At 41.8% G+C, this 15170-nt stretch overlaps 1 protein-coding gene across 6 annotated transcripts in view; it reads left to right on the top strand.

Annotated features, from left to right (window-relative positions):
* PC (pyruvate carboxylase) overlaps positions 1-15170 on the top strand; it is a 318614-nt gene that overhangs the window by 280235 nt on the left and 23209 nt on the right. For all 6 annotated transcript variants that reach the window (XM_072423070.1, XM_072423066.1, XM_072423072.1 and 3 more), the window contains one exon: positions 9906-10150. In XM_072423070.1, coding sequence (XP_072279171.1) covers positions 9906-10150 — 245 coding nt within the window. The remainder of the gene's footprint in view (positions 1-9905; positions 10151-15170) is intronic.

Genomic DNA, 15170 nt, shown 5'->3' with positions numbered 1-15170 from the left:
TTCTGTGTGTCTGTAAAAAAATCTGTGCATTCTGTAGCTACCTGGGTGTATTCTTGGTTATTGTATATGATATGACATTTTATTTAGCAAATATTGGAACTCTGGATTCCTATTTTTTGTATAATGATTTGCTTGTGTGGTATGTAATAGTACTTAAAATTTGCCCAGATATTTTGACATATTTTAGTAGATCTATGAGATTAGGATATGACAGGGTTAAGCGCAGTTGCAGAGACTTCATTGGAAAGATTATTTTACTTCCTACCTGGTAAAATAGAAGCAGATTTTTTTAGGTAAGATAATTTCTAATAGATCCCTGGTTAAGAGAAAAGGCTGATAGGGGTTTCAACCTTTCCTCATTCTATCCATAGCTAAAAAACAAAGTTTTGGGTTTGGATACACTTTATGGATTTTAATGCCAGGATGCAATTTATTCCCACTGTCTATTAGCAATATATTTGACACCATTTATAATGCCAGTCTTCTTGACATTATTGCCATCTTTTCAGCAATTGTTAAGGTTATTATTTTGTCAATAGTCATTAGCAATTGTTGAAGTTATTAGGCTATAAGGTATGTTGCTTCTGACTTGGGATGGAATACTATCGGTAACTTTTGTCAGGAATTCCAGAAATGAAGGAAGGCATTACTGTTTATAGTCATCCTATTAGTAATGTCACATGTACAGTACATGCTGCTGTTGTTTATCAGTAGTAATTAGTAATTATCTTTAAATACATTTTAATAATCCACAGATAAAGTGATTATATATATAGTGACAGAGTGTCACTAAAGGTGCATTAAAGGCTCCAGGGAAATGAAAGTGAGGATGTTTCGATTTTTTTTTAGAAAGAAACCCGTTTTTTTAGGGCCCTGGAGCCGGCAAAGGAAGTGACAGGGTGGGTTGCTTGGCCCAACCCAATTCTGGTAAATGTGCACCTGCACCCAGGTGCAAAAGAGAGAGAGGAAATTGATCAGCAAGAGGCCGAGGGAAGAGGATCAGCCATTGTGTTGCAGGCTGGAGTAGGCAGCCAGAGGGTTCCAGGCTGAGAAGGGAGCCAGAATCTGTTAACGGGCAGGAGAAGGGAGCTAGAGTGGGTTCCAGGCCGCATAAGAGGGGGCAGTTCTCGAGAAAAGCCAGCTGGCAAAACCAGATTGGAACTGTGAGTGAAACAGATTGGAACTGTGAGTGTTGATTTAGTGTGTGTTAGTAAGGGAGGGCACCTAAGTGAGGTAGTCAGAGGCCCAACTGGGCTACTGTTTTTTGTTTTGTTGTGAAGTGCTAGACAGTGTGCTGTAACACTTTCCTAAACAAATAAAAACTGCTGTTATTTTGAGCTTTTGGAGTCTGTTGCCTCTGATCTGCCCTGTAAGCATCCGGTTACCATGAGCAACCCCCAGTAATATCCTTCAATATATATAGTGTAAAATAAATGTACAAGTTAACATGATAATTTGAGCTATATTAATACTACTACTATTTTCATAAAATTGAAAAACATTACCTCCTATTGCATTGCAGTAATTTGATGTAAATGTGTTATTAGTGTTGTTGTTCGAATTCGGGTCGTCCTAATGTTCGACCCGAATATGATCGTTCGAATTCGGGTGGACCCCACCAGAATTTTGCTGAATTCGAAGCACCGAATTCAACCCTCCCACAATGCTTAGGGACCTCCCCCATGATGCCTAGGGTCCTCCAATAACAGCAGGGATGCCCCCTCCATGTTTGTTGTGACAGGCAGCCGATTGGCTGTCTGTCACTGCATGCCACACAGGCAGCCATTGGCCTATATAAGGCCAGGGAGTGCCTTCATTTACCACTCCAGACAGAGATTTGCTGATAGCATCACAACCTTTCTGTGCTGCTTGGCTTGCTTTGTCAAAGTGAAAAAAAGTGCTTTACTTTGTTTGTCCTGAAATCTACTGTACTCAGATAGGTAGAGTGTTTCACTGTTAGCTAGATAGATAGCTAGCAAGATAGATAGATACGTAGATAGATAGATAGATAGATAGATAGATAGATAGATAGATAGATAGTCAGTGTGTTACATACACGCAGCCACAGGCAGGGTCCCCTCGCTGACTGCGTGCACAGTATCACATTTGTACTGAGAGACAGACACAGAGACGCAGTGTATACTGCAGTATATAGTTTGTATACTGTGCTGCATATTACAAGCGTCACCACTGAAGCAAAGTGCTGCATACAACACACACAGTGCACTTGCATTTTTGATGTCAACCCCCCCCCCCCTCCCCCCAATTAAAAAATCCACTTATTGTACAAATTGACATATACATTTAGCATATTAGCTGCAAAGTATTTTGCAGGGTGTCAATCCACATAAAGAGAAACATTTCTACAATGTCTGGCCAAAGAGGAAAGAGCAGCTTTGGTAGGGGTGGCAAGCAAAGCAGTATAAGTTTGTTTTTAACTGCAGACCCAAGAACAAGAAGCGCTGCTGTTGGTAGTGGGCGTCCATTATTGCCACACCAGGAACAAGACGTAGTGGAGTACATGACCCAGCCTGGGTCAAGTGATTGTACCCCCTCTTCATCCCAGTCCCAGACACAGGCCTTACAGGTGTCCCAAATAGTCCATGATACACCTGTTCCTTCTAGTTCTTCATCAGCGGCTGGAAAGTCACGTGTACGGCAGTATGTAGAGGAGTCCCACTGAGGGGTTGGAGAGGCAGAGCTACAAGCATTCATTGAAAATGCTCAGTTGTTTCATCTGACGAAGAGAGTCAGTTCACAGGCTTTCCCCCCACTTACTTTTCACCAGAACACTCTGAGCCAGACGAGCCAATTCAAACTGGCTCCAAAAGGCCACTGCTTCCTTTCGGCACATATAGGGAAACTGTCTCATCTGATGATGATGATGTCCTTGATCCGACATGGGGCGAACAAGGAGATCATCTAAGGCAGGAAGAAGAAGAGGAGGAGGAGGAAGAAGAGGAGGATGAGGTTGCAGAGTGCCCTCAAAGGGGGGGAGAGGGAAGAAGAGGGTCAAAGCTGCCCACACTCTGCATTCTTCAAGTACCAGCGAGGCAAGTCATAGACGTAAATCGTCGGAACCTGTCACCACAGCTATGCCTCAACAAGCGCAGACCGCCACCACGAGCACCAGATCCAGAGCACCTTTCGGCCCGGTTAGATGTTCGCCAGTGTGGGCATTTTTTAATGTCCATAGTGATGACAACACTATGGTCATCTGTAAACTGTGTGATCATCACTTGAAACGAGGGAAAAACCCAAACAAACTTGGAACAAGTTGCATGAGCACTCATTTAAAAAGCCACCACCCAAAAACCTGGCGGGAACACCTGGTCAAAGCACAGAGCTCTGTGCAACCACCTCTGCCCAAGAAGCAAGCTCAAACTGCTCGATTTTCCTCCGCTGCCTTTCCTCCTTCTGCCACCAAAGTTACCCGTGCTGCTGCTAGCAATTTGAGTGTGGCATGTAGCCGAGCATTACCTTTTTCAGGCTCCACCAGCGGTGAGCAGGAACTACAACGCAGATCGGCTGCTGATTGTCGCGTTGCTAGCAGTCAGGACCAGGCATCATTGCCATCCCCCACCATTTCTACCCCATCGTCCAATGTTTCTGTGGTTAGCATTACCAGCATCCAACCTTCCATCCCCCAGATGCTGGAGCGCAAGAGGAAATATGGCCCAAATGACCCCAAAACAAAGCTAATCAATGCAGCAATTGCACAGCAGATCGCGTTAGATCTCCTCCCTTACCAGCTGGTGGACTCCAATGCGTTCCGTTACGCATTCCTCTGCGCGAACCCAGGAGTAGGTTATGCCTAAGCGACAGTATTTTGCAAAAAAATGTGTTTCTGCTTTGCATGAACACGTGCAGAGCAATGTGTCCATGGCCCTGCAGCACTCAGTTTCTGGCAAGGTGCACCTGACAACCGACAGTTGGTTGAGCAAGCATGGAGTGGGAAGATATATTTCCTATACAGCTCACTGGGTAACTTTGGTGGCAGCAGGGGAAGATGCAGCTGCAACAAGGCTTGCATACCTACCTCCCCCCTGAGCACATCGCCATGCAATTTCCTCCTCAACCTCCACTTCCACCCCCTCCTTTGACTCTTGTGCCTCAACCTCTACCTCCAGGGACACTTTGCCGCGGAGACCCAGCACCTCCCATTCGGCAGCATCTGTTCACCGCCAGCAACAACCTGCAGTTTGCTATTCGGTGTACAATTCAGACGTTGCCAAGCAGTCCTTAGGTTTCGAAGCCTGGGTTCCCTCAGCCACAGGGGCGCAGCCGTTCTATGTGCCTTGCGGGAGCAGGAGGACATATGGCTAACTCCTAACAGACTTCAGCCAGGCAAGGTCGTGTGTGACAACGGGGCCAATCTGCTGGCAGCCCTGCGTTGTGGGAAATTCACACACGTACCTTGCCTGGCTCACGTCATGAACCTTATAGTACTGCGCTTCCTTAGGAATTACCCAGGCCTCCAGCCGCTGTTGCTGAAGGCCAGAAAGTTGTCAGCGCATTTCCGGACACAGCCAGTGCTAGATTGGTGGATTTACAGCGAAATCTCAAACTGCCAGTGCACCGGTTAATTTGTGATGTGGCCACAAAGAAGAGATATTTCATTCCGATCCCACTTTGCTATATATCTCCAAAGCCATAAAAATGTCTATATTTCTCTACCAAAAATCTAGATATTTAATTCTGATAGCACTTGGTATCGATCCAAAAGACTATTAAAAATTCTATATTTCTCTACAGAAAATACAGATCTTTAGTTCTGATCCCACTTTGCTATATATCCCTAAAGCCATAAAAATTGATATATTATTCTACAAACAATACAGATATTTAATTCTGATAGCACTTGGTAGTTGGTATCTATCCAAAAGGCCATAAAAAATTAAATATTTTTCTCCAAAAAATACAGATATTTTATTCTGATAGCACTTGGTATGTATCCTAAAACCCATAAAAATGTATGTAATTATGTGAAACAAATACAGATATTTAACTGATAGCACTTGCTAGATATCCACAAATGATAAAAAAAATGTATGTATTTCTCCGCGTATTCCACCAAGTCCGTTCCCTTTTATGTGGTTTCACCAGATAGTAGGTATGGAAAGTGTGATTTTTGTTAATCCATTCATGTCTCAATTAGTTACAGCTTCTACACTGTCCATAGAGGTGATGGCTTCAACCTCCAATGCGGTCCATGCTCCGTCACAGGGCCCACCACCTCCTACTGCTGTTACTGCTGCCGACATCCCAGTACCCAATTCTATATGAAAGATACTAATGCAGTCCACACTTTGTCTCAGAGCCCACCATCTCATCCTCCTGCTGTAAATGATGCTGCCACCTGCCCAGTACAAAACTCTAGATGCCAGATACTAATGCCGTCCACACTCCGTCTCAGAGCCCACCGCCTCCTCCTCCTGCTGTATATGATGCTGCCACCTGCCCAGTACAAAACTCTAGATGCCAGATACTAATGCCATCCACACTCTGTCTCATAGCCCACCACCTCCTCCTCCGGCTGTAAATGATACTGCCACCTGCCCAGTACCTGACCATAGATGCCAGATACTAATGCCATCCACACTTCGTCTCAGGGCCCACCGCCTTCGAATCATGCTGTTACTGCTGCTACCTGCCTAGTACCCAACTCCAGATGCCAATTACTAATGTCGTCCACACTCCGTCTCAGTGCTAAATGCCTCCTCCTCACGCTGTTACTGCTGCTGCCCAGTACCTGACTTTAGATGCCAGACACTAATGCCGTCCACACTCCCTCTCAGAGCCCACCGCCTCCTCCTCCTCTTACTGTAAATGATGCTGCCACCTGCTCATTACCCGACTGTAGATGCCAGATACTAATGCCGTCGACACTCCGTCTCAGAGCCTACCGCCTCCTACTCCTGCTGTTACTGCTGCTGCCTGCCCAGTACCTAGTACCCAGCTGTAGATGACAGTTAACAAGGCTGTCCATGCCACATTTTAGAAAGTTACAGCTAGCAGATAGGAAAAGGCAGTCCCCTACAAAGCAATGTCTCCACTAGCTACAGATTCTACACTGTCCATATAGGTGATGGCCTCAACCACTAATGCCGTCCTTGCTCCATGACAGGGCCCACCGCCTCTTCCTCCCAGTACCCAGCTCTAGATGCCAGTTAACAATGCCATCCACACTTCTTAGGGCCCACCGCCTCCTCCTCCTGCTTTCACTGATGCTGCCGCCTGCCCAGTACCCTACTCTAGATGCCAGTTACTAATGCCATCCACACTTTGTTCCAGAGCCCACCACCTCTTCCACTGCTGTTACTGCTGCCTGCCTGCCCAGTACCCAGCTGTAGATGCCAGTTAACAAGGCTGTGCATGCCGCATTTTAGAAAGTTACAGCTAGCAGAGAAAAGGCAGTCCCCTACACAGCAATGTCTCCACTAGCTACAGCTTCTACACTGTCCATATAGGTGATGGCCTCAACCACTAATGCCGTCCTTGCTCCGTCTCAGGGCCCACCGCCTCCTCCTCCTCCCAGTACCCAGCTCTAGATGCCGGTTAACAATGCCATCCACACTTCTCAGGGCCCACCGCCTCCTTCTCCCGCTTTCACTGATGCTGCCACCTGAACAGTACCCTATCCTAGATGCTAGTAACTTTGGCCGTCCAAACTCCGTCGCAGGGCCCACCGCCTCCTTCTGCTGTTACTGATGCTGCTGCCTGCCCAGTACCCTACTCTAGATGCCAATTACTAATGCCGTCTACACTTTGTTCCAGAGGCCACCACCTCTTCCTTCTGCTGTTACTGCTGCCGCCTGCCCAGTACCCAGCTGTAGATGCCAGTTAACAAGGCTGTCCATTCCGCATTTTAGAAAGTTACAGCTAGCAGATAGGAAAAGGCAGTCCCCTACACATCAATGTCTCCAGTAGCTAAAGCTTCTCCACTGTCCATATAGGTGATGGCCTCAAACAATAATGCCGTCCTTGCTCTGTCTCAGGGCCCAGCGCCTCTTCCTTCCAGTACCCATCTCTAGATGCCAGTTAACAATGCCATCCACACTACTCAGGGCCCACCGCCTACTCTTGCTGCTATTACTGCTGCTGCCTGCCCACTGTCCAGTACCTAGCTCTAGATGCCAGGCTAGACTCAAGCTCAACAGGATTTTCTTTCCCCGCTGATTCCGCCAAGCCCCGTTTCCTTTCATGTGCTTTCACTCGATAGCAGGCCCTGAGACGGAGTGTGTAAGGCATTAGTAACTTGCATCTAGAGCTGGGTGTAGTGCATCTTTAATGACACCCCGAAGTGTGTAATCTGAAATTTGTGATTGAATGTAGAAGACAACGTCTTCTGCTTCATCCATCGGTACCACGCTTTATCAGACTGAATTTCTGTGTATGTTACCCCGGAACTGGGAAGTGGGACAGCAGTCCCACTGTATATGCTGGGGGGATGAGATGGGAAACACATGTATATTTAACGGCAACCGAGAGGTCCTGGATGACCACATTGAGCCATGAAGTTATTGAGCTCAGCACACGTCCGGAAACTTCTCCACAACAAGTATGTGGCCGTCCTGGGAGACTCCATTCAAAGATCCGTCAACAAGGTTGATGAGAATGATGAGAATGATGAATGATGAGTTTCGGACTGAGAAGCAGCTGAAAGGGAAGGGTGGGATGTCATTTGCAAACGACACGTTGGGGGATCTCTGGGTGAAATGCACAATGCCATAATTTAACGCCAAGTGCGTCATTACAGAACTGACCACCAACTTGTATGGTTCTATTTCCTGGCCCGTGTTTCTTTGGAGTACATAGAGAGCGTGCTGGCCAACTTCCAACATGTACCTCAGTGGTGGGCTCTGAGACGAAGCGTGGACAGCATTGGTAACTGGCATCTAGAGCTGGGTAGGCGGCAGCAGTAACAGCATGAGGAGGAGGCGGTGGGCCCTGAGACGGAGCAAGGAGGGCATTAGAAGTTGAGGTCATCACCTATATGGACAATGTTGAAGCTGTAGCTATTGGAGACATGAGTGAATGAACGAGATTCGAATCTGCCTCCTCCTCATGCTGTAACTGATGCCGCCTGCCCAGTACCCAGCTCTAGATGCCAGTTACCAATGCTGTCCACGATCCGTCTCAGAGTCCACCGCCTCCTCCTCCTGCTGTTGCCACCTGTCAGTACTCCATTCATTAATATGGCATTACAGCCATCTAGGTGACATTGATGATGCACTACACCCAGCTCTAGATGCCAGTTACCAATGCGGTCCCCGCTCCGTCCCGGGGCCCACCACCTCCTCCTCCTGCTGCTGCCACCTGTCACTTGTAACTTATAACAGAGCTGTGTAGCTTGCTAATTTTTGAGCTGAAAGACCCCCCTCAGAGACCTCTGCTGTACTCTGAAGCCTGTGTATGGCTTGTAACGGAGCGGTGAAACCCGGTGGCTAAATTTTGGACCAGAGGAACCCCCTCGTGCCCCTCTCTGCCTCTACTCAGAGACCGTATAAAATCCGGCATGTTCCCTTGACCTCCCCATAAAATGGCGTTGCCAGCAACAGAAAAAAGACTTCCTTATTTTTTTTTTTTACTTGTACAGTGTTGTGCAGAGCTGGGGGAGTCTTGACATGTCTTTTTAAATGTATTTATAGGCTGTAGAAGCTCTACACCGTCCCGAAAAACAACCAAAGTTTTCCCCCATTGACTTTGGAGTTTGAATTCGACGTTCGATCATCCGAATAATTATGCATTATTCGACTGAATAGCGGTCAAATCGAATAGTGAGCTTTTCGACCAACACTGGTTATTATTATTCACCACACAACAATAGATAAAAACAGATAAGTAGTCATTTTGTTAAGTTCTTTCTAAGCTACATTGTAATAAAAGATAACCAAGATTTACCTATTTGCTGAAATTGAGCCTCCTTCTTTAGTAGCTGCATCTGGGATGAATGTCCTTTTAGGTCTTGAAAAGGTGTCCTGTCATTAAAGCAGAACTAAACTGAAAAATAAAAAATGTCACTCCCCTTTAAACCCGCAGATCCCTCAATCATGCTGGACCTTTCCTCAATCCGGTCCGGTGCTGTCCTGGAATTCTTCTTCATCCCAGCCATTTTCAATCTTCCTGTTCCTTCTTCTTGCTATGTCACCGATTTCTCCCTGTGCAGGTGCGAGCTTGGGTGACGTAGTCCACTGTAAAGGGGAAAAAAAAAGACAGATCTTACTGAGCATGTATGAGATCAGTATCTATTTCCCCTTAGTGAAGGAAAAATGCCTCTTCTGCACTTGCCCAAAATCAGGTATGTGCAGAAGGAGCAGCCAATAGTCTCCCAAGATGTTTGACATAGGTATTCTGGTGGCACTGCGCTCCCATTCAGTCTTGATTGAAGAAGATTTTTACTTTATATAAAAAGGGTTGTCCACACTTTTATTTAAAGTAAAAACACTAAGTTTAGGCCTGCTTTAAGTTTATTAACTTTTACAAAATATGGAATCCATATTTAAATGTCAAGTTACCTGATGAAGCAATTTAACCAGCATCCCATCTCTAAGTGCATATTTAGTGTGCATTGCCCAAACATCTAAAAACTACTAATGTATTTTATTAGGCAAATGCCCTTTCATCTTTTTTTCCTTGTCCTAATGTGTATGTACAATTATATTCCTCTTTTGACAGTAATGTATATTAATACAGTCTCGCCATAAACTGTATGTCTTAACTTTTTCTTTCTTATCCCTGTTCATGTTTTAAACAAGAAAGCATGTGCATCTTGAAAATGATTAAAGGATTTGTAAAAGAAGAGCCACAAATGGTTGTTGTTTTAAATATTTAGTTTGTGTTTACTTCTGTTCAGGTAATCACCTATGTTTGTTGATCAACTATACATTTTTTTTTTAATTTAGGAATCCAGATGGAAAAAGTGTTTGACTACAGTGAGTACTGGGAAGTTGCTAGAGGCCTTTATGCTGCCTTTGACTGCACAGCAACCATGAAATCAGGAAATGCAGATGTGTATGAGAATGAGATCCCTGGTGGCCAGTATACCAACCTTCACTTCCAAGCTCACAGTATGGGGCTGGGCAACAAATTCAAGGAGGTGAAGAAGGCATATGCTGAAGCAAACAAAATTCTGGGGGATGTTATTAAGGTACTAACATTTCAACATTTTCTATTATTAGTAGATCTGTGATACCAACTTAGTATGTAGGTGCTGGTAAACCTTACTGGTGTTGTGTTTCCTCCAGGGCTGTGGAGTCAGTAGATAAATCCTTCGACTCCGACTCCTCAGTTTCTGGTACCTCCGACTCTCCGACTCCTCTGTATTTACAGGGTTTCTCATTTTATCTTCACACTTTTGTATTCAAACTTCACACTTTTGCAACCAAACTTCACAAAAAAATGTAGCCCCTCTCATTATTCATAAATCAATACATTTATTGTAAAATTAAATATAACACATCATTTTTACCATAAAAGTTTTTTCTCAAGAAACATTTATCAAAATATGTGAAAATAAATTGATGATTTGTCAAATATTATGTTTTTTACTTTATATTATTTTAAAATAAAGCTCTGTATTTCAGGGATTTATACTAAGTTTTAGGATGACAATATTATTCATCTCTTTATCTTAAAAGTTATTAGCTTTATATTTAGTATTGCACTTACTGTTATGGCCAGAGAATTAAGTAATGCAGAACCTCAAAGAGTGGTAGACAGAGACAGTTAGGTCCATAAATATTTGGACAGAGACAACTTTTTTCTAATTTTGGTTCTGTACATTACCACATTTAATTTTAAATGAGATGCAGTTGAACTGCAGACTTTCAGCTTTAATTCACTGGGTTGAACAAAAAGATTGCATAAAAATGTGGGAACATACATATGTGTATGTCGATAGAGCTCTCCTTGAAGGTGAAACAAGCCATTCTTAAGCTGCAAAAACAGAAAAAAACAGAAAAAATCTGAGAAATTGCTACAATATTAGGAGTGGCAAAATCTACAGATTGGTACATTTTGAGAAAGAAACAAAGCACTGGTGAACTCAGCAACACCAAAAGACCTGGAGGTCCAAGGAAGATATCAGTGGTGGATGATCGCAGAATAATTTCCATGGTGAAGAGAAACCCCTTCAAAAGGAGGAAACCCAGCATCTGGTGATGTCCATGAGGGCAAGACTACAGGGTGTCATTGCCAGCAAAAGGTTTTCAACCAAATATTGGAAATTAACATTTTATTTTCAGCTTTTTAGTTGTCCAATTACTTTTAAGTCCCTGAAATGAAGTGATTGTGTTAAAAAAAGGCTTTAGTTCCCCACAATTTTTTGCAATCTTTTTGATCAACCCACTGAATTAAAGCTGAAAGTCTGCAGTTCAACTGCATCTGAGTTGTTTCATTTAAAATTAATTGTGGTAATATACAGAACCAAAATTAGAAAAAAGTTGTCTCTGTCCAAATATTTATGGACCTAACTGTATCTGAATGAATGAATGAGTGATGCCTCTCAGATAGCAATAGTTTTGGGTTGTAATCGTACATCCATAACCAAAATTATTAGGACCTATGAATCATCCGGTAGAGTGGAAAAATTACCAAGAGGAGGTATCTATTTCAACAATAGATAGATGCACTGATAAATTCCATTGGTCATTAAAAATAACTTCTTTAATTTATGCAAAGCACAATGTTTCCCACTCTTTTCAAGAAAGGCTTAGCTATGCTAACAAAATCCTTGATCTCATTGCTAAAGAAGATGGAAAAAACATCTACTTTCTTGATGAAGTACGTTTTAACATCTCAATGAGAACCAAAAGGGGAAGATCACCTATTGGGCAAAGGGTGGTGCATGTTGTGGCTGGAGTACGTTCCAGAAATTATTCAATTTGTTGTGTAAGGAATAATGCACAAGCATTTAATCAAGAAGCATTCGTCAATTTTATTGATGAGGTTTTGAATGTTTTTAGTGTAAAGAGTGTTGGGCATGCCATCCTAGTTATGAATAAAATCCTCTTTCATAAAACTAGCCTGGTAAAGAGCTTGGTTGAAAGTAAGAGACACCAACTCTTATTTTTACCACCATACTCTCTATTTCTTAATTCTGTTGAGAACATGTTCTCTAAATGGAAAGAAGTAGTAAGAAGAAATAGGCTAATTAATTTGGGTGCCTTATTAGAAGCATTAATAGTGTATTTTTAACAATAAGCGAGCAGGATTGCTCAAATTATTATACAAAAATGTTTAGCTTTTTGCCTAAATACCTAAGAGGAGATCGCATTAATGATTACTAAATCATTAAATTAATTATTACATATTTTTATTTAATGTTTCTTGAGAAAAACTTTTATGGTAAAAAATATTGTGTTATTTTTATTTTATAATAAATGTAATAACTTTTGAATAAATAGGGGGTCTAAGCTTTTTTGTGAAGTTTGGTTGCAAAAGTGTGAAGTGTGAATGCAAAAGTGTGAAGATAAAATGAGAAACCCTGTAATATGCTAATATATTTTCAACGTTGATTGAAGGAAGGCAACATACACGCCATTTAACCACAGAACTACTGGCTAGGAAGCTGACGCTCTACTGTATTGGCCGGTTTAAACAAAAGACAAAAAAATGAAAACAAGGTTTTATTTATTGTTTTTATCAAGTGGCATAAAAATGAGGAACAGGAGCTTTTCCAGTTTAAAAATACGAACCACATTCCTTGGTAGTTTTAAAACAAAGCTTAACTACATGAATAAAAACAAAGGCTGGAAAACCTAAAACAGTTTATATAATAAACTAGGAATATAGTTGTAGAGTAGAATAGCTGATAAATGCAATCCAAAACTAGTGTAGTGTAGTGTTGTTCTAAGAAACAGTATTTCTAAGAAACAGTGCTTCTGCCAGATCCTCTTTCATAGAAGCTCTTAAATTCGACCTGATTATTTTTAGAGCTGAAAATAGTCTTTCAACACTGACTTGGGTGAGCGGCATTGCTGTTACGGTTCTAGCCACATCACTAATAATCTTGGGATAAACAAGGATGGCTTCTTCTACAGTCAGTTTTGATGAGTGATCATACTTTTCCACTTCTTTTAATTCTTTAAAAAACTCCTGCTGGAATCTCTTTATTTGGACATTTTCTGGTCGTTTATCTTTCACGCATATGCAACAACGGTTTACTGTTGAAAGTTTCATTTTGTCCAAGTAGTCAAAGTCTAATTCTTCATTTGAAGAGGATGATCCTGAGTTACCGGTGCTTATAGCTTCATCCCGTGGTGGTGTTTTAGGTAGTAATCCCTTCATGTGAACTGCTACATCATAGAGGGCCTTTTTTGCAGTATCAGTCTGGTCATCGCTCAACAAAATTTGGCTCATTGGATCAACATAAATAGCAGCTAAGGAAATTTGATTATCCACTAAGAGATTCTCTCTTTTCTCCATTGAAGATACAATGCCATCAGCTATTAACCCTCCACCTTTGTTCAGGCAATATATCAAGCTCTTCCATTTCAAGAAGACTTTACCAGGTGTTAAATCTTCAGATTGCAAAGTCATGGTGACAGTAAAGGGGTTAGAAAGTAGATTTCCAGTGCTTTTACTTGTGTCCATTGGCTTTCAGTTATTAAAACATTTTCATTGTCCACTTCTTCAAGAAAGTCTTTTAGTTTAAGCAAACACTTTACCATCAAACAAGTGCTTCCCCAGCGTATTGTTTAATCCAAAATGACTCTTTTTCCTGCACGTCTTTTCAAAATGGCATCTGTTTTAGGGGCCCTGGCTGGAACAGTTACTTGCCTCAATTTACCAGTTAGAGTAGCTGCATGACGATCTTTCAATCCATCTCTTATTGCAAGTTGCAGAGTATGAACAGCACAACGCATATGTTGAATAGTAGTACGCTTAGATGCTTCTTCTCTTCCTATTCTCAACAATGTTACCCAAAATGTCACCATTCTCTTCGCTTTCACTTTCTCCAATACTTGCAGAACTGTCTAGCTATAATATCTGTCTGTCACTTTCTTCATCTACCGGTACTTTATTCATTTTCTCAATTGTGCTCAACATATTTGATGCATTATCTGTCACAATACATAGAATCTGTTCCTTTTAAATTTCAAAATATTCTAGAACATCCTCCACTAATTTCTGAAGATAGTCACTGGTGTGATGTGCTTGTGTGTTCTTTACTCCACAGGTTCGCGTTATTGTTTTAATATTTTCATCAAGAAATCTAACATTAATAGCAAAATAATTGAATCTGTGACGTGTGCATGCATCCATTTTTATGAAGACAAAATGTCCCTTCAGACCTTTTCGTAGTTCTTCTTTTTTACATTTGGCCTCTTCAATTATAGGTTTCCTTATACTTTCTGTTTCCAGAGAAACACCAAGTTTTTTTTTGCCATTTCTCCATTTAGGCCTAAAAAGGCTGGCTGAGAAAAGAAGGATAGAGATACACTATTCTTTACTACCATTTCAATAATGTGGTTATTGAATTTTTCTGGTGTCATTGTTATAGTAACTTTGTCAGATATAAAGAATCTTCTTAGTTGTGTTTGGTCTCCAGTAGATTTCTGAACATTTTTTAACCCAGAAGTAGATGGAGTGTTTTCATTGATATCTTTCTCATTTACAACTTCTAACACTTTAGGATGAAAGCGCTGCAAGTGTCTTTTCAAATTTTGTTAGACTCACTGGAACTGCTTATTTTTTGCATCACATTCTTTCATCTTTAGGAATATATCGGCACACATAATGTTTTCCATCACTTGATAATGTAAAGTGCTCATAAACAGCAGACTTCATCGTGTTTGTTGACAGACTTTTTGCCATTGTGAATGGGGTGCTTCCACTAAAATATAAATATAAAATATGTTATACTAACTAGCAAACTCTTTGATTTAAATACAAACATACACATAGTCCTGCACTTTTGCAAACATACATACACCACGGCACTATACACACAAATAAGCTGCACCTGCACTAAACTTAGACATAATTTGTCCTATAGAGAAAAACATGCATAAACATATAATATATACATAACACAGAGCCCTACATTTTACTAAACATACACACAATTGGCACTATACACAAACATTCATACATTTTTGCACCATACACACAAACATACACATAGCTCAGCCCGTTTTATCCAGAAACATGCACACAGCCTTCCA

Source organism: Pyxicephalus adspersus, chromosome 9, assembly GCF_032062135.1.
Source record: "Pyxicephalus adspersus chromosome 9, UCB_Pads_2.0, whole genome shotgun sequence".
In the NCBI taxonomy this organism is placed as follows: Eukaryota; Metazoa; Chordata; class Amphibia; order Anura; family Pyxicephalidae; genus Pyxicephalus; species Pyxicephalus adspersus.
This window is presented reverse-complemented; position numbering and strand designations above follow the sequence as displayed.